The sequence below is a fragment of the Cervus elaphus genome, chromosome 3, assembly GCF_910594005.1.
Source record: "Cervus elaphus chromosome 3, mCerEla1.1, whole genome shotgun sequence".
NCBI classification, from domain to species: Eukaryota; Metazoa; Chordata; class Mammalia; order Artiodactyla; family Cervidae; genus Cervus; species Cervus elaphus.
Window position 1 is genome coordinate 45,112,932 of NC_057817.1, and position 27,336 is coordinate 45,140,267.

A 27,336-nucleotide genomic window follows, 5' to 3' on the forward strand; every position below is an offset into this window, starting at 1 on the left:
CGGCGCGGGCTCGGCAGCCGCGGCTGGGCGCCAGCTCGGTACCTGGCAGGCCGGCCGCCCGGGGCGCGGAGGGTGTGAGCGCGCGCGCCCCCTCCGTGCCCGCTCGCCTCGCGCGCGTCTCGGGGGAGGCTCCGCCGCCAGGCGCCCGGGGAGCCTGCAGCCTCAGTCCCTGCCGCCCGCGGAGCTTTGTGCAGCGGCGGCGGCGGCGTCGGCTCCGAATCCCACCTGCTGGCGGCGGAGAGACAAGGAAGGGGAAGAAGGAGGAGGAGGAGGGGACAGAGGCGGCAGCGCGAGCCCACTCCCACCGCCCGCGCCCACCTCCCGGGGGCTCTGCAGTCCCCGCTCTCGGCCTGCACGCGCCCCCGCCCCCGGCCCGGCCCGGCCTCCCGGCCACACCGCGGCCACCGCGGCTGCAGCCCCTTCTGCCCGGCCCGGCCCCCGCCACCCGGAGCCGCCGGCGAGTTTGCGGCGAGCGCGGGGCGCGCGGCGCCGCCTCGATGCGTCCGGGAGCCGCCTCGGCGCCCCAGCCCCGCTGAACAGTCCCGAGAGCGCCGCGGCCAGCCCGGGAGGGCGAGCGGGGAGGCGCGGGGTGACTCGGCCGGCCCCGGAGACGGAGAGCAGGCGGGCGAGGAGGAGCGAGCCGGAGAGCGAGCGCCGGGAGCAGGCACCATGCCGGGGTGGAAGAAGAATATCCCCATCTGCTTGCAGGCGGAAGAGCAGGAGAGAGGTGAGCGGGGCGATCGGGCCAGGAGGGCCGGGGAGGGGGTCTGGGCCGGGGGCCGCCCCGGTGCCTCCCTCTCCCCGGGCTCCCTCCCTCCTGTCCGCGGAGGACGGGGGAGGGGCGCCGCGCCCTCGTGGGCCGCGGGCGAGTCCGGGCGGCGGCTTGCGAACTCTATAGATTTTTTTATGGGGGGAGGGGGTGTGGAGTGCCGGGGGTAGGGGGAAGAGGGAAGAAAGAGGTGCTGCAACAGGGAACTTTTCGTTTGTGCAAAGATTTTTTTTTTCTGGAGAGGACTTGTGGGGACCTGGAGAGCTTCTCCTGGGCCCGCTCGCACGTGGAGCCCCGGGCGGGCGTCGGTGAGCTGGGTGCTGAGCAGGGAGGGGGGCGGTCCTGCGGTGCTTGAAGTGACTTCTCAAACTTTCCTCCTCGCGGCCGCGACCGCCTCGGCGGTGTCCCGGCCTATGGCTGGGGGCTTTGACGGTACTGCCAAGCCCAAAGTTGCTGGGGAATTCAGCAAGGAGAGGAGGAAGAGCTTCAGGGCGGAAAGTGGGCGCTGCCGCATGTCTCCGCAGGGGAAGGGCGAGAGGGGGAAAGCTGCCCCCCGAGGCTGAGGGTCCGGGGCTGGGAGTGATGCCTCGGAGGTGAGAGTTATGCCCCAGCGCAATCCCCGGCTGTCAAGTTCATAGCGCAGGACTGCGGGCTTTTCATAATTGCTGTCTATTTTCTTCGTAAAAGGCGGCTCTCCGTGCCAGCTGGCCTGGAGACCTTTTGTGCTTCAGTCTGGGAAGTGTACTGGGCACGTTGCTTTTAAGTGGCTTGCGGCGGAGGAAAGTTGAAGGCCTTTGCCCACGTTCAAGGCTCGGTTCTGTTGAGGTCATTTCATAGTGTTTGGATTGTGCGGAGGTCGGCTGGGGAGTTCAGCTCGGTAACCTGGATATGATGTACCAGAATTTCCTCTAGCCCCCGGGGGCTAGAGGGGGTGTGCGCCGCGGCTGTGTTAGCATCCAGCGGGCGGATGGCTGGCATGGTCCACAGGCTTTATTCCTCGGCTCCTCTCACCCTGGCCTGCACTGCTTCGAGGAAAATGCTTTAGGATTGGAAGGGTTTCAGGATGCCGGGTCCTCAAGGGCTGTGCAGCCGTCCGTGCTGAGGTTAGATGAAGCTGCTTGGGTGGGTGGGCGGGGAGGGCAGGTGGGAGTTGCGATCTGGTGAGTGGAGAAGGCAGAGTGGTCAGTGGAGCTGAAGCCAGCTGAGTGATGAGTGGGTATGGAGGGTGTTTTGGTTATTGGTCATGCCAAAAGTTTCAAGCTTTGGAAAGAATGCCTACTACTGAAGAATGAATGTACGCTTTTCAGTTTTTCTCTAGGTGGCATAACCTGTCTTTGGTTTATATCCTGTTTAATGACTCAGGGAATTCATCCCCGTTTAACCACTTCCTTATTCGAGATTAGAGATGCATTCATTTTCCAGCACACATTCTGGTGACTGAACTTACTGTTCATCCACTCAAAAAGACACCCCTGCTTTAGAAACACCTCTGCTTTTCCCCTTCGTGGATCGTATCTTAAAAGGTGCAAATAGTAGTACCAACAATTTATAACCCGCTAAAAGCGCTAATGAGAGCCTTCTGTCGGGCATGGAGTGCCTGGGCTATGAACTAAAAGTCAGGGCACTTGGTGTTAAATGTATTCCCTTGCTAAAAAACCATCGCAGTGCTGCCAGCAAGGTTTATCAGAATGCTGAAATGGGTCGATTTTTGGATTGTGACAAAATGTACTTGTATGCCTTTTAGAAATACGTGGTAACTTTGAAAGATGATCACCTCAGTCTGCTTGGTGGAGATAAGACTGAATTTCCTCCAGAACATAACAATGGAAGTCAGACTGGATATTCTGACTTATCTTCTCCAGTGGGAGAAAACAGGGACCTTTTGTTACTTGGTGTCTTTTTCACTTGAAATGTTTCTTACTTCTTGCTTATATTATGTGATGCTTTTCTAATTAGTATTGTTTTTGTTTGGTTGTGGCATTTCTTTTTGAGGTCCTGCTTCATCAGAAATGTACAAATATGTGTGTTTTGTTTCTTTTAAAATCTCCCACCTGATGTTTGTGTTTCAGTTGGGGTGTGTGTGTGTGTGTGTGTGTGTGTGTGTGTGTGTGTGTGTGTGTGTGTGTGTGTGTGTGTGTGTGTGTGTATTTGAACGAGCTGAGCTGCCTACATGATTTCTAATGCAAATGTCAGAGGACGTTGCTTGAGATGACATAGCCTTTTGAAATAATTTTATTGTAAAATAATGAGCAGTTTTCTATTTGAATTTTAAATCAGATTGTATTTAGCTTTTTTCTTTTTAAGTGATTCAAACAGTGTTGAATTAGGTTCTTGTCAAATATAAACAGAAATATTAAACTATCAGGTTGCTTAGGAAAATAATGAGCGTGGAGGAAACAAATACATTTTAAATTTTGTCTGAGAATAACATTGACTAAAAAGTCGATTTCTAGAATCTTTAAATTCTAAGGTTGGTTGTGCTCATAGAACCATTGTTCTTTCCTCATTTCCCTGGCCCCCAACTCCAATTTACGTTTAAACATTCTAAAATCCATTATGGAGACTACTCTAGCATAACATTTTTTCCTGTAGATTTTATTTAGCTAAATCTCTTTCTGAAACTTAATGCAAATTAATACAGACTGCTGGCTTCTTTAAGGACCACATACTTGAACATGTATTTTTTAGCATTATTCTTGAAAAAAAAATGCTAATCTCAATTCAAAGATTTAGGGAAGCTGCCTCTTGGTATTGCCACATCAAAGAGAGGTTTGACCAATCTCTTTAATTTCAAGCCATCCCTACACACCATTCATAACTTGGGTTCATCTTGAATGCCTCTGTCAAAATGATACTGAGTGAACTATTGCTACTGCATGCAGTGCTGAGCAGAGAAACTGTAACATATGGGTTGTTGCAGTAAATGCAGTCACTTCCAAAATGACATGTTAAGATTCACCCATGTACGGTAAAAATTCACCCACGTTACTATTAAAATTCAAGACACATTTCTCTGTCCTCCCCCCGATTTTCTGCCTGAGCTGATAAACCCAATCCTTTAAGAAACCGCCTAATACACTTTGGGTAAATGTTTTAGGAGAGGAGAAATGATTCTGAAACCTGTTCTATTGAATATTCCTTCCAATCAAATTAAATTAATTTATTCTTTGTTTTAATCTACTTATTAGCTGATCATCTGTAATAGGAATATAGTTGTGAAGGAAAATCTCAGTGTGAAGGAGTAGGTGCCTCAGTAATTAATGATGCCTTTCTTTTGCCTCGTAGCTTCCCTTCTGATTTGTGTGGACTTGGTTAGTAAGTGTGTGTGTGTGTGTGTGTGTGTGTGTACAGCATTCTCCAGGGAAAAATGCGTGCATTTTGTATAGCTCCTTTCCCCCTTGCCTTTCTGTGCTTCTCTTAAAGTTTGAAGGTCTACAAGTGAACCTGAGAATTTCTCTTTGAACATTTGTAGGAATGATTGTGTCTGGGGTTTTGCTTCTGTCTTGTCTGATGAGAATATCTGGATCATTTTGGACCTAAAGAATTAGTTTTTATAAAATATCCACGTGAAAGCACAGGGGCCTTATGTAGTGTGCCTTCGTTACATCTTTGGTTTGTTTCACCTTCCATATCACAAGGAGATCTGGTGACCCTACCCCACATAACCCGCTTAGTAAAAAGTCCAATTTGAAATTTGATTTTTGATTGGGGAGTGGCATGGGGAAAAGAGAAGAAATCAAAATGGACAGAGAGTCTGCCATGCATTGAGCACTGTGTTTGACATTTCATGAGCGTTATTTGGTACAGTCCTTACTATATGCCAGTAAGGTAGGTATTATAACTTCCTCTGTAAGTGGGAGAAATTGATGCCCAGAGAATGAAAAAATTTGCCTAAAGTGACAAAGCCAAGACTTAGGACATCAGTTTCTAAAAAGAAGATAATTTGAAAAAGAAATTGTTACATTTCCTAAGATACAGTTGTTAGCATTATATTAACATTATAATGTCTTACGGGTTTTTTGGACTGAATTTTAATAAACTGCCACCAAATACTTCATTAAGAATCCACAAGAAGAGTTTTATAGGTATATATACTGTGGAAAAGCTTCCAAAGTATATTTTGGACTTTTGACAAACTGACTTTGCTAGATAGGTTTGCTAACTGTAACTGTAAGGATTGGCATGCCAACATATTTCTAAGTGGAATTATTTGATTAAACTTAAAGTCATGTAAATGAATGGCTTTTCCCTGCAGGACTTGAAATATTACATAGTTTTCTTTTTTTTTCAGAGTGTTTGCCATGAAGGCAAGAATGAACAGGAATTAGGTACTTTTCCTAACTGATGAACAAGGAAACTCTTAATACTATATTGTTAATAACCACCGTGCATTTGCTAGTTTGCCAGCATTTTATTTAATTAAAGCCATCCATCTGAACTCTTAGTCTGGTATGTATCAGAAGGCCAAGTGGCCAAAGAGACTTAGATAATGCTTTCTTCTGTTGCAGCCTGTTTGGTTTTTCATGAAGAAAAAAGTATCAAGTTAACTTGGCAGAGGATATTGAGAATTGAATATCATGGGTTTTAAAATGACTATTAAATGCTGTGTGATGACTGATGGTTTAAGGCATTTAGGAATTGATCAGTTTATTTTCAGGTAAATTACAGTGGTAGTTTAGTAATACAAAATATAAGAAGAGCAGTAATACAAAGTAACACGTCTAACAGAGAATGCTGTTCAAACACAAGAGTAAAACCTGAGTTGAAACTTCATGTTTTATCTTTTAACAAAGTTTATTTCTTCTTAAACTGAAAGGTGTCCTAAATGTAAACATAAAAATCTATTGATACAAGATTCCGTATTCATGACATCTACTTGTTTAGACAGGTTAGTTGCCAAAGGGTGTTTTGTCAGTTTCACGGGAAAGTTAACGTTCTTTAAGTACATCTGCTGATTAAAATGTTCCTGATTGAATTTCTTACTGCCTTTCATTTCAACAGTGATTAAACGTTAAGCACCAAATCAGTTGTTGAGTAGAATGTGGAGACAAGGCTAGTGTCCTCGATTAGATTCCTTCGCCTCACCCAGCAAAGTGGTGGGGAACAAGATATTTGAAGTCAAACAGCAGTAAGTTTAAAGTCATTTCAGTGCGTCCTAGCTCTGTGATCTTTTACTTCTCAAAGTTCGTTGTGTTCTCTTCTTTAAAATGAAGACAGGTAACATCTACCTCATGGGAGGAGTAATTGAAATTAACAAGAGTAGGTGAATTTCTGTTAGTTCCATGTATATAATTCAAGGCTCAGTAATGGCACCCAGTATTACTTTTTTATGATATCTTGGTATTGATCTGTAAACTTGACATCTCAAGGTGTCCTGATGATGAAATGATACGTTTTTATTGTTTAAAAACTTCATAAAGCATTTATAAAGAAAGTCCAGGGTTTTGTGAAAAGCTGTGCTAAAACCAGAGCTTTATGAGGCTAAGGTCTTTGATATATTCTAGTCTGACCCTCTCATGAAAAAGAAGAAACTCTGGTGTAGGGGCAGATGTGCCCAAGGCCACATATCATACATTTAGAAAACATTTATTGACATCTGACTTCCATGATGGGTGCTGAGGATGAGAAGAATCATTGTTCCCATTGTCAAGGGGATTATTAAGTATAGTTATAGAGTCATGGATATGATAGCCTATCTCCTGTACAGATTAATGCTTAGGGGAGCAGAGAAGAGGGGTTGAATGTGCTGAGTGCAGGTGGGAAGAGTGAAACTTCTTAGAATGCTCTCAAAGGATGTGGCACAGATGAGGTGGTAAAGGACTTGAAGGAAGGGAAAAGTTCAGAAGGTTAGGAGGGGATGTGAGGACAGATATTTCAGGCAGGGGGCATGGTGTGTTCCAAGGCATTATGAGACGAAATATTCTAAGAACCACTACTGGTTTCTTAAGGGGCTGAAGTATAGAACATGAACATGCATATGGACTGTAGAATAAGAATATGTATTTCATGACAAGGTGGGGAAACTGAGTTGGAGAAGATAAGACCAGAGACGGCCAGATTTGGAAGGTCTTTGTATGCCAGGTGGCAGAGTTCAGATTGTATCCAGCCGGAGATGAAAAGTTACTTGAAGGCTTTCCAACAGAGAAGTGAAGGGATCAGATTTGCATCTTAGAAAGGTCACCTAGGTAGCAAAGAGGAAAGATGAGGAAAAGGAGGGGCTTGAGAGGTGGGAATAAGGTAGGAGGCTACTGCCCTGTTGCAGGCCATGCAGAGATTCTCAGAAGGAGGACTTGGTGAGCAGGTGAATGCAGGGATATGCAGAGGTCATAGGTCTCTGGTGGGAGGTAGTGATTAGATTCACAGTTGTGGCTTGAGACCCAGCATCTTGATACAAAGCCTGGTATTCCTTCCACAACATGTTGCCTGCCTTAACTCCCTCCTTTCCCGTCTGTGTAAAAGGAGGGGGAAAATGTAAATCTAATCTGGTAGAATAATGTAAAAATAGAGGACCACCAAAGTGATTGGGTGCCAGGCTGGGTCATGATGATAGTTTAATATGTGGTAATTTTTCTTCTAATCATGTAAAATTCATATGCTATATAATCCTAAAGGAAAAATAATTATTATTCTGCCCACTTATCTCCTAATACTGATCTGGAATTTAAAATGATTTTTTTAACCAAAAAAGAGAAAAGTGGTAGTTATTATCTTACAGAATTGGGTGAGGTTTAAAAAACTTATTATTTTCTAAAAATAACACAACTCTCTGTGAATCAAGTTTAAAAATACTTCTGATACTGGACTCAAAATTAGGAAAGTGGATTCAAGTCCTCTCTTGGCCATGTTCTTGTTTATCTGGTCTAGGCGCAGATTGCACCTCTGAACCTCCATTTTCTTATCTGAAAGTAGTGACAGTTCTTGGCATACTGACCTCCTAAAAGTTGTTATGGGGTCAGAGCCATTATTGCTACATGGTTATATCACAAAGGGAAGAAGTTGTTGAAAGACTAACATTGTTAAATCACATCTATTAGTTGGCCATTTCTGGATGGAGGCATTCTTTGCCTAAGTTCTGTTTCATAAACTGGAAACTTTCATTAAAGAAATCTTAATTCTTAGTCTCCCACAATGAAGTTCAACAGTGTTATGAGGTTCCCCCTTAGGCTCCCGTTTATAACAAAATAACTCAAATGATGTAACTAAATTACAATGCATGCTTATAGGCTGCACAGTTCTTCCAGACAGCCTCTGTCCCCACTGGGCTTGGAAATGTCTAGTACAGATGCTGACTGCACCTTGCTACCCCTCCCTATTCAGTTTCTGCTGCTCTCCCGTCCAGGCTTCTGACCGTAACACAGTGCCCAAGACACCATTACTTCTCAAATTGAAATTGTGCATGGAATCTTTTTAAGGAAGGGAAAATTCTTGCAGACCTCCACTGCAGACTTTATTTCTGTTACATTACTTAAATATGTATTAATGTAAAACTATGTGTAAACTCCTAACGCTTATAACTCTCATGCAACCACAAAACCCAAATAGATTTTTACAAGTGAAATATAAACAAAACCTGAAAAAATCAGTCTTTGAAATGAACATTTATTTCATGTCATTTGATATTATTTGCCTGGAACAAAATTCCTTCTGGTGGTATGAGTGTGGTACTCGCTGCTATGGAAAATAGTATCATCACTTATTCTCTGGTTAAACTCCCATGGAACATTTGGTCTTAAGAGTCTGATGTCATCTGGTCTTTTTTGGGCATGAGCACATCATTTTCTTGTGAAGTCCTCCATTCTCATTGGTCTCCTTTGTGCTGTTGTGGTCCTAAATGCAAGCCCCAGTATTGGCAGTGTAGCTGGTGATAGTATTAGGCTGATCTACAGTTACACTCATCTCACACGCTAGTAAAGTAATGCTCAAAATTCTCTAAGCCAGGCTTCAGCAATATGTGAACCGTGAACTTCCAGATGTTCAAGCTGGTTTTAGAAAAGGCAGAGGAATTAGACATCAAATTGCTAACATCCGATGGATCATAAAAAAAGCAAGAGAGTTCCAGAAAAACATCTATTTCTGCTTTATTGACTATGCCAAAGCCTTTGACTGTGTGGATCACAATAAACTGTGGAAAATTCTGAAAGAGATGGGCATACCAGACTACTTGACCTGCCTCTTGAGAAACCTGTATGCAGGTCAGGAAGCAACAGTTAGAATTGGACATGGAACAACAGACTGGTTCCAAATAGGAAAAGGGGTAAATTAAGGCTGTCTATTGTCACCCTGCTTATTTAACTTATATGCAGAGTACATCATGAGAAAGGCTGGGCTGGAGGAAGCACAAGCTGGAATCAAGATTGCCTGGAGAAATAGCAATAATCTCAGATATGCAGATGACACCACCCTTATGGCAGAAAGTGAAGAGGAACTAAAAAGCCTCTTGATGAAAGTGAAAGAGGAGAGTGAGAAAGCTGGCTTAAAGCTTAACATTCAGAAAACAAAGATGATGGCATCTGGTCCCATCACTTCATGGCAAATAGATGGGGAAACAGTGGCAGACTTTATGTTTTTGGAGTCCAAAATCACTGCAGATGATGACTGCATCCATGAAATTAAAAGATGCTTACTCCTTGGAAGGAAAGTTATGACCAACCTAGACAGCATATTAAAAAGCAGAGACATGACTTTGCCAACAAAGGTCCGTTTAGTCAAAGCTATGGTTTTTCCAGTAGTCATGTATAGATGTCAGAGTTGGGCTATAAAGAGAGCTGAGCACTGAGGCGGGCGCGAAATCAGTGGCGGAAGTTAGTCAAAAAGTTGAAAATGACCTCACCTGCCCAACAGTAGGGAATCGAGAGCGCGCTCTCTCTCTCTTTTTTAAAATAACTGATTTCGTCTCAAAATTATATATTGAATGCCTGCCGTATGCGATGTATTGCTTTAGGTTTTTGGGAGACTTTTGGAGCGTATATTCTAGTAGGGCTGAGGAGGGAAATTGAAATAAAGAACAACTGAACTTAACAGTTAATGTTGGAGGGTGGTGAATGCCTTGAGGAAAAAGTAGAGCAGGGGCACGGGGCGGTGACATTAGATAAAAATGCCACTGGAACAGATCGGGCGCTGAAATTGAACAAAGTCATGAAAGAGGCAAGGGAGTGAGCCACGTGGCTATCTGGAGGAAGATTATTTCTAGCATGTGGAAAAGCTAGGAGAGATGTCCAGAGACCGGAGGGAAAAAGCTGGAGCTGGGGAGGCCGGCGTGGTGGAAGGAACTGAGCAGGGGAGAATGAATGGTAGATGTGATCAGCACTGGAAAAAGATGCCAGCCCCAGCCACCACATATGAAAGAATTGTTTACAAAAATCCCTCTGAATACCACTACATGAAAGTCCGCCTAGAATTTCAAGATTGTGGGGTTGGCCTGAACGCTGCACAATTCAAACAGCTGCTTATTTCAGCCCTGAAGGACCTGTTTGGTGAGGTTGATGCTGCCTTACCTTTGGACGTTCTAACCTATGAAGAGAAGACCCTGTCAGCCATCCTGAGGATATGCAGCAGTGGTCTTGTCAAATTGTGGAGCTCTCTGACCCTGTTAGGATCCTATAAAGGCAAGAACTGTGCTTTCAGAGTGATTCAGGTTTCTCCATTTCTCCTTGCATTATCTGGCAATAGTAGGGAACTAGTATTGAATTGAGTAATCTTCAATTTGAGAAAATATTCCTCACTCTCAAAAGTACTTTTTGGTGCCAGCATAATGCTTGGAGACTGAAGCAGCCCAAAAACTCCTGTCGATGGAATTTGAGAGTGCTGAAGATGTTCCCAGTAATGTCCAACCATCGCCTCTGGTGGGGTAGGCTTCACAGGAGAGTCTGCCTGAGCCAAGCAGTGCTGAACAGGCAGCCCTTAGAGCGCATGCACCTCAGAGTTGGAGACCGGGCTGAGCTCAGGAGGGCCTTCACTCAGAGGGATGTGGCCACCTTCTCAGAATTAACAGGGGATGTCAATCCTTTGCACTTAGATGAAGATTTTGCAAAACACACCAGATTTGGAAAGACAATTGTCCATGGAGTTTTGATCAATGGACTTATTTCAGCTCTCCTCGGTACTAAAATGCCAGGGCCAGGCTGTGTGTTTCTTTCCCAGGAAATTAACTTTCCAGCCCCTTTATATGTTGGGGAAGTTGTTTTAGCTTCTGCAGAAGTGAAAAAGCTGAAGCGGTTCATTGCCATTATTGCAGTATCGTGTTCCGTACTAGAAAGTAAAAAGACTGTTATGGAAGGCTGGGTTAAAGTTATGGTCCCAGAAGCTCCCAAATCCTGAAATACGTCTTTAAAGATACAAATTCAGACAAAAAAAAAAAAAGAAAGCTGAGCACTGAAGAATTGAACTGTGGTGCTGGAGAAGACTCTTGAGAGTCCCTTGGACTGCAAGGAGATCCAACCAGTCCATCCTAAAGGAGATCAGTCCTGGGTGTTCACTGGAAGGACTGATGCTGAAGCTGAAACTCCAATACCGTGGCCACCTCATGTGAAGAGCTGACTCATTGGAAAAGACCCTGATGCTGGGAAGGATTGAGGGCAGGAGGAGAAGGGGACAACAGAGGATGAGATGGTTGGATGGCATCACCGACTCAATGGACATGAGTTTGGGTGGACTCTGGGAGTTGGTGATGGACAGGGAGGCCTGGCGTGCTGAGGTTCATGGGGTTGCAAAGAGTCGGACATGACTGAGTGACTGAACTGAACTGAACAAATGAAACATAATTTATTTTCTGTAGCTGCTTTCACTTTACCTTCAAGATCTCATTCCTACTGAAGATGGAAAACACCTGACTTTGTCCATTAAGAGCACATTAATCTCAGTTTAAAGGCTTTTTCATTGTTTCATTTCTAAAGAGTTTCCCCTTTCTCGTTCCAAGATGGAGTTTAAATGAGCAGGAAAGCTTAGTATCCTCATGGCCCTGGGTGAAGGACATTTTATTCATTGTGTGACCCTCCCTGCACCCACTGCCCTGGAGTTGGCATGCTTGGTGACTGGGCTTTGTGTCCTGGTATCCACTGATGTGAGATTGTTCCCATTTGGTCTTTGAATGTCATTCTGGTGGCTCATTTGGGCTTCCTGGACCTTGCCATTGAGTCTGGTTGTAAGATCCTTATAATTTGTGACCTTTCTGTCAAAACCCAACCTAGGTTGCAGTCCTGCCAACATTTCTGTATCCCTCCTGGAAGCCAGAGAACAGAGAAGTCTCCCCTGACACTTTATGGAGTTTGAGGAATCTTAGGATGTACCATCATCCTTGCCTGTGTTGTGGCACCTTCTGCATATATACTGTATTGTTCCAGTGCCACCTTGAGTTCTGCCTGTGCCCAGGAAGGGACCTTCATGCTGGCAATGAGGATCATTGGTCAGAATATTCACTAATGTCCTCAAAGCTAAACAGACATCAGATTTTCTCTCTTCTTGTACTTGTCACGAGCCTTGAATCCTTGCAGGAGAGTGAGTACTTCCAGCTGATCTTTTATCCCTCCATTCTCTTTTCTTCTTCTTTCTCTGCTGTTCCAGATATCTGGAGTGACCTAAGTGACTTGAAAGCTTAAAACTGGAAGGGATGGGAGTCAGAGAGGTGAATAACAGATAAGGGGGGAGAGTCCAGTAGGCCGTAGTTAGGTGGGCACCTGTCCCTAAGATCTGAATGTCAGGTATTCTTGACACCTTCTGATGTCAACATCTAAACATATAAAGAAGAACTGTCTAATAACCCAGAGGTAACTTAGCTTGAAGCTGGCAATAATTTTGACCAATACCTTCTCTCAGCCTACCTTGTACACAAACTTTTCTCACCTAATAGTTTTATTAGAAATCTGCCCTTTGTATTTCATCAGCAAACATGTGAAAGTGAGAACTGACACATTTCTTCTCATGGCTGGCCGTGAAATTGCAATGTGCATTTTCTGTTAAATATTGATGTATTTTAAAGATTTACTTTGTATTTTGAATAAAGATCTTTAGAAAAGATCACTAGGTATAGTCAAGACTTTTTATATGAATTAATGTTAGAATTAATGAATACATATGTCTTACTGGTAAAGTGTTCATTTCACAGTTGTTAAATATAGCAGACAATATGAAAATTTTGTAGTTTGACAGCATTAACTATTAGAATTTATATCTTTTTTTAGGTACACTTCATCATCTGAGAAAAGGTTAGTAAATGTAGCTTTCACCTTATCACATTAAAAATAACAGCAAAATAATAGAAATTAATGTAGGTAAATATTCAGACAATAATGTGATAGATATTTATTTGTTTGTGTATCCTGAATGTAACTTGTGAATAATAGTTCTCCTTGGTACCCTTCTGTTGGCTAGGATTTCTCTTGTTCCCAGTATTCAGAGGTTCCTTTGAAAAAGACTGGGATGTATGCACTAATGTCCTGAACTTTGATCATCATAAGGATGTCTACCTTGCCCTCTTCTCAAGGGTCAGGTTTGTTGATTAAAAGACAGTGGCATTTAAAATTAGATTTTCAGATGAATTCAAGTGTTCCTTTTTAAATATATAACTTTCTGTATTGTGCAGGGCATCTTTTTACTAAATGAGAACCTTGAACAAGGGAATATAAATTTGGTCTCTTGGTAACTATTTCACTTTCCCCCCGCTATAATTTTAGTTGAGAGAATGAAAATTTGCCAGGTTGGAATCAGACACCTGTAGTGCCACATCTTATGAGAAGTAAGAAAGCACCTCATCTGGCTTTTTAGTGAATTTGAATGCTGAGATATATCTCTGTCCCCGTCTATCTCTCTGTCTGTCTTTCAGTTCATTTCAGTTCAGTCGCTCAGTCGTGTCCGACTCTTTGCGACACCATGAATTGCAGCACGCCAGGCCTCCCTGTCCATCACCAACTCCTGGAGTTTACTCAAACTCATGTCCATCGAGTCAGTGATGCCATCCTACCATCTCATCCTCTGTTGTCCCCTTCTCCTCCTGCCCCCCATCCCTCCCAGCATCAGGGTCTTTTCCAATGAGTTAACTCTTCGCATGAGGTGGCCAAAGTATTGGAGTTTCAGCTTCAGCATCAGTCCTTCCAGTGAACACCCAGGACTGATCTCCTTTAGGAGGGACCCTGCCACCAAAAAGGAGTCCTAGTTTTTTCACCAACAGTCATGTAAAATTATCAAATGTGATCTGGGCTCTGCCTTCAGTGACTGCATTTACTCAAAATCCTTACCCCCTCAGCCACTGTTGCTCATACCGTCAACAAAAAAGGAAGGAGGGCAGTGTATTAGTCTGTTTGAGCTGCCATAACAAAACACCACAAGCTGGGAGGCTTAACACATAGAAATGCATTTACTTAGTTCTGGAGGCAAGAAGTCCTTATCACGTTGTCAGCTTGGTCAGTTGCTGGTGAGAGCTTTCTTCTGGTGTCACCAGTGGCTGCATCCTCACTGATGTGCTCCTATGGCCTTCCCTTCAAGTGTGAATAAGATCAGGGGGCTGGGGTGGAGAGAGCTCGCTACTGTTTCTTCCTTTAAGGACACTAATCCTGTTGGGTCAGGGCCCCACTCTTACGATCATGTTTAATGTTAATGACTTCCTTGGGTGCCCTATCTCCAGCTCCAGTCACACTCTGGGTAAGGGGTTTCAACATATGACTTGGCAGGTTGGGCACGGGGAGGAATCACAGACATTCAGTCCATAACAGGCAGGAACGGAAGATCAATCAGTGGTTTAGGTAATGTTCCTATGAATTTCATCTCTAGGTGTCTGAAAACTGCTCCTTTTGAACAGAAGAGGACATAGTCATAGCTTCCTCTGCACCCTCTCACTTGGTGGCTGTTTTCTCCCACACACTCCTGGAAGAGGAGCAGAGGTCCTCTTTGTCCTTCTTTGCTTCTTCCAGACCATTCCTCCCTCCTTTCTAAAAATCCTGAGTTTTGAGCGTCACACCGTGAGACCACACAAAACCGTGGTTCCTCCTTGTTGCTGTTACTTTCTGTGGTCTTTGACCATATTAACTCCAGGCTTAGTATTACTTGTTCAACCCTACTTCTAGCATGATTCTTGGGATTTCAGTATTCACATAAATTGTCCCTTGTTTCTTCGTTTTTCAGTCCTGTATCCTCTCTTTCAATTGTGATATACACCACATGGCCATACCCCAGAATGGCAAATCTCAAAGTGAGGCCCAGTGACCGCTGGGGGTTCCTAGGAGACTTTCAGAGAGACTGTTATTTCCATAACAATACTTAGATATTAGTTGCCTCTTGGACTTAAATGCTCTTGTGAGTGCACAGTAGTTTTCAGAGGTTCCGTGACACGTGATGAGCGTCTTCATTCTGGTAGCTAATGGAATGTGTACTTGTGTACTCTTATGTTTAAAAATATTCCCTTTTAATTTTAATTTGGTAAATATGAATAGACCTAACTCACATAACCAAAAACTTTTCGTAGTGCTCACTAATTCTTAAGACTGTTGTAAAGCCATCCTGAGACCAGCACGCTTGAGGGCAGGGTTTTTTTTTTTTTCGTTATTAATTAATTATATAATTTATTTTTCAGTTCAGTTCAGTCGCTCGGTCGTGTCCGACTCTTTGCAACCCCATGAATCACAGCACTCCAGGCCTCCCTGTCCATCACCAACTCCCGGAGTTTACTCAAACTCATGCCCATCGAGTCAGTGATGCCATCCAGCCATCTCATCCTCTGTCGTCCCCTTCTCCTCCTGCCCCCAATCCCTCCCAGCATCAGGGTCTTTTCCAATGAGTCAACTCTTGGCTTGAGGTGGTCAAAGTATTGGAGTTTCAGCTTCAGCATCAGTCCTTCCAGTGAACACCCAGGACTGATCTCCTTTAAGATGGACTAGTTGGATCTCCTTGCAGTTCAAGGGACTCTCAAGAGTCTTCTCCAACACCTCAGTTCAAAAGCATCAAAAATTTGTTTTTACTGAAGGATGATTGCTTTACAGAATTTCGTTGTTTTCTGTCAAACCTCAACATGAATCAACCATAGGTGTACATATATCCCTTCCCTTCTGAACCTCCCTCCCTCCCGTCTCCCTCCCCATCCCACCCCTGTAGGTTGATACAGAGCCCCTGTTTGAGTTTCCTGAGCCAGACAGCAAATTCCTGTTGGCTATCTATTTTACATATGGTAATGTAAGTTTCCATGTTACTCTTTCCATACATCTCACCCTCTTCTCCCCTCTCCACATGTCCATAAATCTATTCTCTATGTCTGTTTCTCCATTGCTGACCTGTACATAAATTCTTCAGAACCATTTTTCTAGATTCCATATATGTGCATTAGAACATAATATTTATCTTTCTCTTTCTAAATCACTTCACTCTGTATAATAGGTTCTAGGTTCATCCACCTTATCAGAACTGACTCAAATGTGTTCCTTTTTATGGCTGAGTAATATTCCACTGTATGCATGTACCACAACTTCTTTATCTGTTCATCTGTCGACAGACATCTAGGTTGCTTCCATGTCCTAGCTATTGCAAATAGTGCTGCAATGACCAATGGGATACGTGTGTCTTTTGAGGGCAGAGTTTTGTTACTGCACCACCCCCAGCACACAGAAGAGTACTTGGCTCCCAGTAGGTGCTTAGTAAATATATGTTGAATGGATAGAGGCACCAAGGCAGTGATACTGAGAAAGCAAGAGGAATGGTTTTCAGATGATGGAGTAGTTATGTTCCTATTTACATTTTGCTTGCAGGGTTTGTGTTTGAGCTTCACGCATTTTGATTCTAGGGGAAGAGAAACCAGGAAAAATTTTAGTACCATAAGGTATTTCCTGGTAGCTCAGTAGTAAGGAATCCACAGAAGACATGGGTTCAATCCATGGGTGGTCGGGAAGATCCCCTGGAGAAAGAAGTGACAATCCACTCCAGTATTCTTGCCTGGGAAATCCCATGGACAGAGGAGCCTGGCAGGCTAAGTCCATAGGGTCACAAAAAAAGTCGGATGCGACTTGGTGACTACAATAGCCGTATCATTCCCAGTCTCTCCTTTGGGTTGAAGAAGAAGGAGGATGGCAGATGAGGAGAGAGAGTTTCCCTTCCATTACTGGCAATCTGTAGACTGGCTCTTGAAAAGTGCTCTTTAATGTCTTAAAGCTATAAATACTTCTCTGCTAGAATATACCTCTGTTGATGGTACAGTTGGTATTGTAAAGCAGAAAAATGACAGAGTAATGTTTTACAGTGAAAATCTTTTTCCTGATCTTCTAAAATATGATTGTTGTGTCAGCAGCTCTGTCATGGTCTTATTTGTGTCCACCCCGCCTACCATGGTGCAAGGCACTGTGTAGATATTTAACACTTGTAAAATGAATAAGTCATTTGGCATTATGAGAAATCATGATAGGAAAGGAATAAGTCTATCTGTTCTCCTCTCTCTAGAGGCAAAAACTATATTCAGTTCAAGAGGAGAGTGTGTTACCACCTGATGTTGGGACTTAGCGTTGGATTGCATTGTGCAATTGCTTTAAGTAAAAAAATATTTTTTGTTTTTGTTATATGTGGCATTTGAAGAAGTTATGCCAAGGACAAGATGTTTTTAAAAAACAAGTCTGAGTAGTTTACATATTTCCTTATTTATACTTTTTTTTTTTCATTCTTGATTCTTAAAAGAGAACTGAAGGCAATATCTTTCAAATAACTTCCTTTCACCCCTAGGTGAGTCTAGTTGGTTTTACCAAGTGTGTATTAACATGCCAGTAAAATGAAGATTAGTGTTTTTGCCCTATTTTTTCTAAGCCAATTCATTGTACTCTAATGGAGTAAAATAAAAAACAGCCTTTAATTGAATAATTTATTATGTCATTTGTTTTTTTTCTTAATGTGAAATACAGGAAGTAGTACTTAATCAATTTCCTTGTTTATTACTGAAACCAAAGGGCTGCATAGTTATATAGCAAACCTATTAGGGAATATATATATATATATATATATATATATATATATATATATATATATATATATATATAGTTGTTTTTTTTCTAAGAAAATACAGTGTTACTTTGGCTGCCTCATGCAAAGAGTTGACTCATTGAAAAAGACCCTGATGCTGGGAGGGATTTGGGGCAGGAGGAGAAGGGGATGACAGAGGATGAGATGGCTGGATGGCATCACCGACTTGATGGGCATGAGTTTGAGTAAACTCCGGGAGTTAGTGATGGACAGGGAGGCCTGGAGTGCTGTGATTCATGGGGTCGCAAAGGGTTGGACATGACTGAGCGACTGAACTGAACTGAACTGAACTGATAGTGTTATTGTATAGCCTCATTTTTTTTTTTCCCCCTGGTTGCACTGCACAGCATGCGGGATCTTACCCGTGCCCCCTGCAGTGGAAGTATGGAATCTTAACCACTGGACTGCCAGGGACGTCCCTATATAGCATCATTCTAAGCTGTTTTCATAGGTACATGGACTCTTAACTATTAATAATACAACATTATTTCTTTAGATATGATTGATTGCATGGGAGATAATCTCAAATTTCATCATGACCATGAATCATACCTAGAGTAAGGAAACTGATTTAATGCAATTGTTCCTCCCCACAAAGTACCTTTTTAGCAACTAATTTTCCTATGGAAACTGTCATTTGCTTGTATATCAGTGATTCTTTATCCTCTCAAGATCCTACTTTCTCTTTCTAAATTCCCAAGGTATTTGCTTGGTTTCCCTCCTCATGCCCCAACATTAAAACATCAGAGTAATGATCAATTCTTTTCCTTCCCTATGTTGTTTGTTTGTTTGTTTTGGTAATGCCTGGCACAAAACGTCTCAGGTATTCAGGAGTCACTTGTTGATGGACTAATCTAAATTTCTATACCTCCTGGAGACTATTTAACTCAAGTGAACGTTGCTCAGTTATGTCCGACTCTTTGCAACCCCAGGGACTATACAGTTCATGGAATTCTCCAGGCCATAATACTGGAGTGGGGAGCCTTTCCCTTCTCCAGGGGATCTTTCCAACCTGGGGATTGAACCCAGGTCTCCTGCCTTGCAGGCGGATTCTTTACTAGCTGAACCACAATGGAAGCCTGTTTAACTCAAGGGAGACACCCAGATGAATCAAAGGCCCCTCATGGGTTCCTTATCATGTCAGTTAGAGTTGGGGTATATGCAGTGGATGAGGAACAATATTCAGTGATCAAAATTTTACTTTCTATAGTGGGAAAACAATTTAGGAAACTTGATTATACTGCAGGATAATTAGAGATTTTGGCTTTTAGAGTTAGAATTGAATTTGAATACTGACTCCTACACTAACTGGTTCTTTGGTCTTAGACAAATTATTTGACATCTCAGTTTCTTCCTTTGTAAAAAGACCATAACAATATCTACTCTGCAGGGTTGTAGTAGATTTTAAAAGTAGGTATAAAAATGCATGCATGCTAAGTCACTTCAGTCATGTCTGACTCTGTGTGACCCTATAGACTGTAGCTCACCAGGCTCCTCTGTCCATGGGGTTCTCCAGGCTAGAATACTGGAGTGGGTTGCCATGCCTCCTCGAGGGGATTTCCTGACCCAGGGATCAAACTGCATCTCTTATGTTTTAAAGTATGTGTCAGTAAAATCTAGAGTGTACTAATTATAAGGTCACGTACAAGATATGTCCAGGTTTTCTTGTAATTGCGGATGATTCATTTACCTGAGGATTGTTTTTCAAAGTGGGTTCCCGGGATATTTGGAGATCCCTGTATCTCAGGAGGGAGGATGGGGGTTATTCACAAATTTGTCCTGCTAAAATAAATACTTGGTAACAGCAACAACTGGTTAAAATATTTGAAAAAGTAATTATGAATATAACCTAGAAGCTCATCTAGACTAATTTGTATCAGACTTAAGGACCTGCAACTTGTAGAATTATACATATATGGATGAAAGGACTGATTTTAAAACCACATGCCTCCATTTATTTTATTGCTAATATGTGGTTTGGTTTGACATCAAGCTCTTGAATCACAATTTCCACTTCTCTTCCTGTCAGTGACTTCATTTGAAGAATAGCTTTGTTCAGTTCAAGGCTTTCAAGATATATTAAACCAAGATAATAAACTAAATGTTCTGAATAAACTCTTATCCTTCAGTGTAGAGAACCTGCAAAGATGTGATGATTTAGACTTTGTTTCAATGCTCCAATGATATGGTTACAGAAAAACAAAGCAGAAACAGCAGAGTCACTCTCTGGCAAGGTTGTGGCCAACCTAACCTGGGACCTGAGGGATTGCTTTCGCCAGCCCAGACTCCTTCTGCCACTGGGACCTGGCATTATTTGCAGCCAAAGGAGCTGCCTGGCTTGCCATTCCACTGACGCCTAGGTGTACCTCTTTGACCCCACACTGTTCATTGTCTAGCCTGGTTCCGAGTCTCCCAGGGGAACCCTGCCTGGTAGAACTTGATTTGTTGTCGAAGTCCTCGATGATGGCTCCTTCTGCTTGGTACTCTCTGTCCCGTCACAACAGATTCAAGGAAACTGCTGCCAGGGTACTAGGCTAAGCGGATGACACCCATCACTGAAATAAATCAGGAACATGGTGCTGGTGACAGCCAGGCTTTCACACGTAACTCCTTCTGCCATATCGGACAGATCATCAAGGGGAAAATTAAAAAAAAAAAAAAAATCCCTCTGCAGAGTGCATTGTCCTGCTCCTAGTAATGAGTGTTGAATGATTAAGCTGTCTTGGAAGCAAATGATTGGCATCCGTAGGGATCCCACTTCTTGTAGTGCAGCCCAGCTCTTGGTTGGGATTGACATGAGTGCCTTATCCTTCTGTTCCATCTTTAGGCTCTCACTGGGTCCCTGCTTCCTGTTTTTGGGTCCTGCCGCATGATTTTCCAGGGTGCTTCCATGTTTACTTTCTTTTTTTTGACATTTTAAAAAACTTTTCCATGTTAACTTTTCCCTCATTCCATTACACTGCCCATGTCCTGACAACATCCTTCAGTGTCTCTTGCCTGGTCTGGGTCTCTTCCAGTCATTGGTCTTTTTCTGTGTCCCCAGTATGTGCTTTGTCCAGGATCCTCCTGAATTCCAGGATACTGACTAGGACCCATCATTTCCCTGGTCCCCTCTTTTCTGTCTGTGTACCCTGGACAAACTAGACTCAGCTTCCCCTCTGTCTGCTTTGAGAATGAGTACCTGCGGAGTTTCTCTGAGTTTTTTGTGCAGAAGCTCATTGTGTCTGTGGTATGTGGGTGAGCTGAGGAGGAGGGGTATAGCAATGTGAAGTGGTTGCCAAATTTATTTGCTCACAGGACTCGCTGTTGGAGGGTAATGTAGTTCAGTGCACACTTAGAGAAATGCTACCCCCTAGACTAGTAGTGATATTTGGGGCTTGAAAAACTGTTAAGAGCAGGTGTTATCCTCTCAGCAACAGAAGAGCATCTGTGTTTGATTTTGAACTTTCTTGATGTTTTCTTTGTAGTACTGTAGGGTCACTGTAATTAAAATCTTTCAATTCTGACATTTGGTTCCTGATTGCTCTAGTTTATCTAATTGAGCAAACTCAGCATTTGTTGACAACCTACCACGTGTCATATGCTGTGCTCCATGCCAGAAACACAAATGTGAGTAAACTAGGCCTGCTTTTGAAAAACAAATTATAGGGTAAAAGTATTTTATAAAGGTGGTTCTATATCAGACCAATTATTATATATATTTTTTTCATTTCAGAACTCAGACTTTTTTTAAAACAGGGTTTTTCAATCCAAATAATAAAGGATTCCCTTAGGGTAGAGAAGGAATTTCTAAGCATGTTACAAAAAATAAGAAATAGAATAAGTGCATAAAAATTTAATTTTTCTATACATCGAAGCCTACCATAAAATTAAATGGCAAACTGTGAACTAGAAAGAACATCTTGCAACATAAAAGACAAAAGTTTACTATCCTTAATAAAATAAGCACATAGTAGATTTTAATAAGTCATTGTTGGAAGAATAAGTGAGTGAATAAATGAGCAAATGAATTTAAAGCAATAAGAAGAAAAACACTACAGTAGAAATATGAAAAAGATGTGAAGAGTTGGCACAGGACAAATCACACGTGCGGATGTTCACGCGTGTACACACACACACAGAAGTACAAATCCAAATATACAAGACGAGCAAAGAAATGGAAGTTAAAACAGAAGAAGGTTTTAATTGATCCTTCATTAAATTGACAGTGAAAAGTGAAAGTGAAGTCGCTCAGTTGTGTCCGATTCTTTCCAACTCCTTGGAATGTAGCTCACCAGACTTCTCAGCCCATGGGGTTTTCCAGTCAAGAATACTGGAGTGGGTTGCCGTTTCCTTCTCCAGGGGATCCTCCCCACCCAGGGATCGAACCCAGGTCTCCTGCATTGCAGGTAGACGCTTTACCCTCTGAGCCACCAGGGAAACCCTATTAATTTGATAAGTGATTATTAAATACCTATTATCACCATACTGTTAAGTTGCTTTATAAATTGTGTTATTTTATTCAATTTAAATAACAGTCCATAGAAAATAGTTATCCTCATTTACCATTGAACAAAGGGCTTAAAAAAACTGAGTCTCATAATTGGGGTTTTGGAGGCAAGATTTGAACTTATGCCGATATGCCCTTATAGTCCATGCTTTTACCTACAATGGACTGTTACAGGCATGAATTTGGATACCTAATACCTACCATAGTGTTCTGTTAGCATTAAAAACACCATGAAGGGCATTTGATGGTATGATAAGTTGTTTGTGAAATAGAGTTAAGTAAAAAAACAATCGCAAAACAGTGTGCACACATGTTCTTTTAAAAATGGTGTGAAAGTGAAGTTGCTCAGTTGTCTCCGACTCTTTGCGACCCCATGGACTAATGCAGCCCACCAGGCTCCTCCGTCCATGGGATTCTCCAGGCAAGAATACTGGAGTGGGTTGCCATTTCCTTCTCCAAAAAACGGTGTAGCATAGAGCAAAATATGGAAAGATATACTAAAATGTGAACAGTGCTTATCTGTGACTTTCTTTTTGTTTATACTTTCTATATTTTCTACAATATGTATATTGTGTTATAAGCAACAATGTTTTAAAAATTTCGTCAAATAGGGTGTGTGTATGTCTGTGTGTGAACATGACGGATGTTTTGAAGTTTATATAAAAGAATTAACAACTATAAAACTCCTAGAGGAGAATATAGGCAAAACACTCTCCGACATGAATCATAGCAGGATCTTCTATGACCCACCTCCCAGAATATTGGAAATAAAAGCAAAAATAAACAAATGGGACCTAATGAAACTTAAAAGCTTTTGCACAACAAAGAAAACTATAAGTAAGGTGAAAAGACAGCCCTCAGATTGGGAGAAAATAATAGCAAATGAAGAAACAGACAAAGGATTAATCTCAAAAATATACAAGCAACTCCTGCAGCTCAATTCCAGAAAAATAAATGACCCAATCAAAAAATGGGCCAAAGAACTAAACAGACATTTCTCCAAAGAAGACATACAGATGACTAACAAACACATGAAAAGATGCTCAACATCACTCATAATCAGAGAAATGCATATCAAAACCACAATGAGGTACCATTACACGCCAGTCAGAATGGCTGCTATCCAAAAGTCTACAAGCAATAAATGCTGGAGAGGGTGTGGAGAAAAGGGAACCCTCTTACACTGTTGGTGGGAATGCAAACTAGTACAGCCACCATGGAAAACAGTGTGGAGATTCCTTAAAAAACTGGAAATAGAACTGCCATATGACCCAGCAATCCCACTTCTGGGCATACACACCGAGGAAACCAGATCTGAAAGAGACACGTGCACCCCAGTGTTCATCGCAGCACTGTTTATAATAGCCAGGACATGGAAGCAACCTAGATGCCCATCAGCAGATGAATGGATAAGGAAGCTGTGGTACATATACACCATGGAATATTACTCAGCTGTTAAAAAGAATTCATTTGAATCAGTTCTAATGAGATGGATGAAACTGGAGCCCGTTATACAGAGTGAAGTAAGCCAGAAAGATAAAGAACATTACAGCATACTAACACATATATATGGAATGTAGAAAGATGGTAACAATAACCCTATATGCAAAACAGAAAAAGAGACACAGAAGTACAGAACAGACTTTTGAACTCTGTGGGAGAAGGCGAGGGTGGGATGTTTCGAGAGAACAGCATGTATATTATCTATGGTGAAACAGATCACCAGCCCAGGTGGGATGCATGAGACAAGTGCTCGGGCCTGGTGCACTGGGAAGACCCAGAGGAATCGGGTGGAGAGGGAGGTGGGAGGGGGGATCGGGATGGGGAATACATGTAACTCCATGGCTGATTCATGTCAATGTATGACAAAACCCACTGAAATGTTGTGAAGTAATTAGCCTCCAACTAATAAAAAAAAAAAAGAAAGAAAAAAAAAGAATTAACAGAACCAGCTTTGTCCAAATAAGACAAAGAGGAAACACCAGAAAACAGAAGAAGACAGCTACTGGTGCAAGAAATAAAGAGTGACTGAGTAAATTGTTAAATAATATGGCTAGGCAGCTCAGAGAACAGGAAATACAAATGTTTAATACATATTTGGAGAAATAGTCAATACTGGTAATTAAAGACATACAAGTAAAACTGCCACGAGCTAACTTTTTACCTATTAAAGCAGGAAAGCCTTTTCAGAGTGCTGAAATAGATACTCCGAAGGTACAACTTTGGAGAAAGAAAGCAATTTGATAATAAGTATCAGAAGACTTAAAATGATTTATATAAGATTTGACCCAGTAATTCAGCTTCTGGAATTTGATACCAAGTAAATAAATCCTGAAAACCTTTATGCAAGAAGATACATGGCATTACCCATAATAGTGAAAAATTCAGAGCAATCTAAGTATGCAGAGCTGCAGTCATGTTGTTATAAATGGTAGGATAAATCATTTGATGATTGATGTATCTGATAAATAGCCAGCCAGTGCTTTGGAGCTGAGGGCACAACAGTAAACAAAATCTTTTTGCCAAATGACTTTTAAAAAGAGGATTTCCATAACATGGGAAATGCTTTTAAATGTTAGGCATAAAAAGTAAGATATTAAAAAATAAAAATAAAAAAATTAAAAAAAAGTAAGATATTAAATTGTACATCTTTTGACCTCAATTGTGTAAAATATAAATAGAAAAAAGCTTAAAAGAAAGTGCATGAAAATATTAACAGTTATCTTGCAATTGGATTGTGGATTTTTTTCTTTATATTTTTCACTGTGTTCTAGATTTTCTACAATGAAAATATATTGCTTTTTAAGTTAGAAAAATATATGTAAACTTAATTGCTATTACTTATTATATGTTTGCAATACTGTCTTTAAATAGGAAAATAGGAACTTATGTCCAAGCTATGTTATGAATTTAATAGACCTAAATAAAACTACCAGAACTTGTGCTTTTATTGAACTCCTAAAATATATTTGGTTTTACTGATATGGTTAAAAGCCTGTAAGATGCTACTTTCATTAAAACACTTCTGTAGTAAATAGTAATTGTGTATCGAATAGATAAAAACTTAACATCAAGAAGTGCAACACAATGTCAATTTGATTAGGTAAATGCAAATTTAACAGGCTTGTAATTCTTTAGTCTTCTTATTTTGCATGCCATAGAGAGTGCAGTAATATAATTAAAATTCTGAAAATGGCTATTTAGGATAATGGTGTGTTTTTTTTCTTTTTCCTCTTTTAAAGTAAGATGAGGGAATTTAAATTTCCACTCAGGCATTATTTCCTATAGTGAAGGATCCCACTACTGTGATTCTAAGTAAACTTTAATTATGTTCCATACTTACACATAGATTTATTTCATGTAATTCATTTGTGTTTTGAAATGTTTTGGAGTCCCTTAAGCTTAGGCATTGTTTTTGTATTTTGTGTTTGAAAACTGGGTTTGAATTAAAAATAAAGATATTTTAACTTAAAATTATGAATCAATAGTATCAATAACAGCTTCAAATGTTGAGAAAGGTCAGGACATTCTGTATTTTGGTTGTATCAGAATTTATTATGACCTATGTAAATGCTCCATAAAATTTAAAACTCAGGGCTCAGAATGATTAAAACTAGCCTGAAATTCAGTCGTGTTAGAGTTAGTCGTAGAGCAAAAAGCCAGGTTGCTGTTGTTGTTTGGTCACTAAGTCGTGTCCGGCTCTTTGCTACCCCAGGCCTGCAGCTTCCCAGGGTTAGCGAGCTGAAGCCGTGCCGCGAGCCTTGGGTCGACCAGAACCCCTGTGACTTGGATGCTTGCTCTTTCGCATGAGATTCCATCATGGGGGGAGCGCCAAGGATGGAGGCCCTCTGTCTGTATAGCCTCTGCTCTCAGCACCGTCCTGCACATGTTCCTGCCCCTTCCAGCCGGGCAGGAGGTGAAGACTTGCGGGCTTTGACTCGGACGCTGAATTCAGGAAGCAGAGGTCCGTGAAGAGAGCTCAGGTTCTTTCCAGATTCCTCCGATGATCAGGTGGCCGCCGCCCCTCTGCTTCTCTGCGGAGTGTTCTTCCCAGAGAGCTGAGTAAAGACAGCCTCTCCGGTGGGGTGTGCTTGAGACATCAAAATGTGTATCCCAGACTTGGGGAAGTTAGCGGTGTGTGCTTCAGGGTCACGTTCCCTTTCTGGGGAGTCTCCAGGCTCGACCAGGGCGTCCAGGCGTCCCTCTCCTTGGCCCTGGCGCCATCGCAGCCTCTGTCTGGTGTTGGTGATCCTGGGCAAAGCGCTGAGCTGGTGTGAAGTGTCACATGTGCAAGCGCCGCCTCCGAACGGAGTGGTCTGGACTGGCCCACAGCCAGCACGGCATCTTCCTCTCTGTCTTTTACTTAATGGAGCTGCAACTGTGAGCTGTAACGTGAGGCTAATTCCTTAATGGCCTGGGAATTCTGTGGAGTCTCCCACTGGCTTCTGCAGCTGTCTCCTCAGTGTAGAGTTTGGTCTCCCCAGACCCCCACACTGTGGGCAGGGGACTCCTTTTTACCTCAGGGAACTAAAACAAGGACGTGGCCTTCATGATGGCCTTCATGATGGCCCTTACAGGGAGGCTTCGTCCTGTAACAGACAGGCTGTGGGGATGGAAGAGTAACACCGCAGAAAGAACATTTTCTCAAGTAACACAGCCCTTCCTGTTAACTTATTTGGGTTCTAAGCAGTAGTGTGATCTGGATTTTCCTGCTTCCTCAAAACTCAGCAAAAATTGATGTAGGACCTCTGTCTGTCTCTCTCTGTCTCCCCGCTCCCTTTTCTTATCCCCCTCTATCTCCCTGACACAGGATCAACACGATTTTGCTTGCTAATTAAAGGAAGAAAGAAATCTAATAAAAGGACTCATTTTCCCCAGTGTAGACATGTCTTGATGTTTTCCTAAACAACATATTTTATTTACTTACATAGCTTTATAATTTTCTTATTTTTCAGGTGCTGATTCTTTTTTAAAATTTGAAAAATTGCTTTCTATTGGCGCATAGGTTATTTGCATTGTTGTGTTAATTTCTGCAGTACAGCAAAGTGAGTCAGGCCCCATCTCCTCTATGCTGTTTGATTTTTCCTATGGATAGAGC

The 27,336-nt window shown here is 42.0% G+C and overlaps 3 protein-coding genes across 5 annotated transcripts in view; all 3 read left to right on the forward strand.

Moving 5' to 3' along the window:
• Positions 1–424: 424 nt before the first annotated feature.
• The window catches only part of GRIP1 (glutamate receptor interacting protein 1), a 735,313-nt gene continuing 708,401 nt past the window's right edge, over positions 425–27,336 (forward strand). For 2 of the 3 annotated variants that reach the window (XM_043887884.1, XM_043887918.1), the window contains exon 1: positions 541–727. In XM_043887884.1, coding sequence (XP_043743819.1) covers positions 670–727 — 58 coding nt within the window. In that variant the 5' untranslated portion in view covers positions 541–669. Of the gene's footprint in view, positions 728–27,336 lie in introns of all 3 variants that reach the window. The other variant, XM_043887901.1, reaches the window with a different exon arrangement.
• Positions 9,583–11,044, forward strand: LOC122683970 (ribonuclease P protein subunit p14-like). The gene has a single exon (XM_043887938.1). It carries the CDS (start codon positions 9,981–9,983, stop codon positions 10,458–10,460), a length of 480 nt encoding a protein of 159 aa, XP_043743873.1. The 5' UTR covers positions 9,583–9,980; the 3' UTR covers positions 10,461–11,044.
• LOC122683959 (hydroxyacyl-thioester dehydratase type 2, mitochondrial-like) lies at positions 10,404–11,110 on the forward strand. Its single transcript, XM_043887931.1, has one exon. The coding sequence runs from the start codon at positions 10,580–10,582 to the stop codon at positions 11,084–11,086; it is 507 nt and encodes a 168-aa protein (XP_043743866.1). The 5' UTR covers positions 10,404–10,579; the 3' UTR covers positions 11,087–11,110.

Coding starts and splice junctions, on each gene's coding strand:
- LOC122683970 (XM_043887938.1), top strand. CDS start 9,981: ATGTCCAGAGACCGGAGGGAAAAAGCTGGAGCTGGGGAGGCCGGCGTG.
- LOC122683959 (XM_043887931.1), top strand. CDS start 10,580: ATGTTCCCAGTAATGTCCAACCATCGCCTCTGGTGGGGTAGGCTTCAC.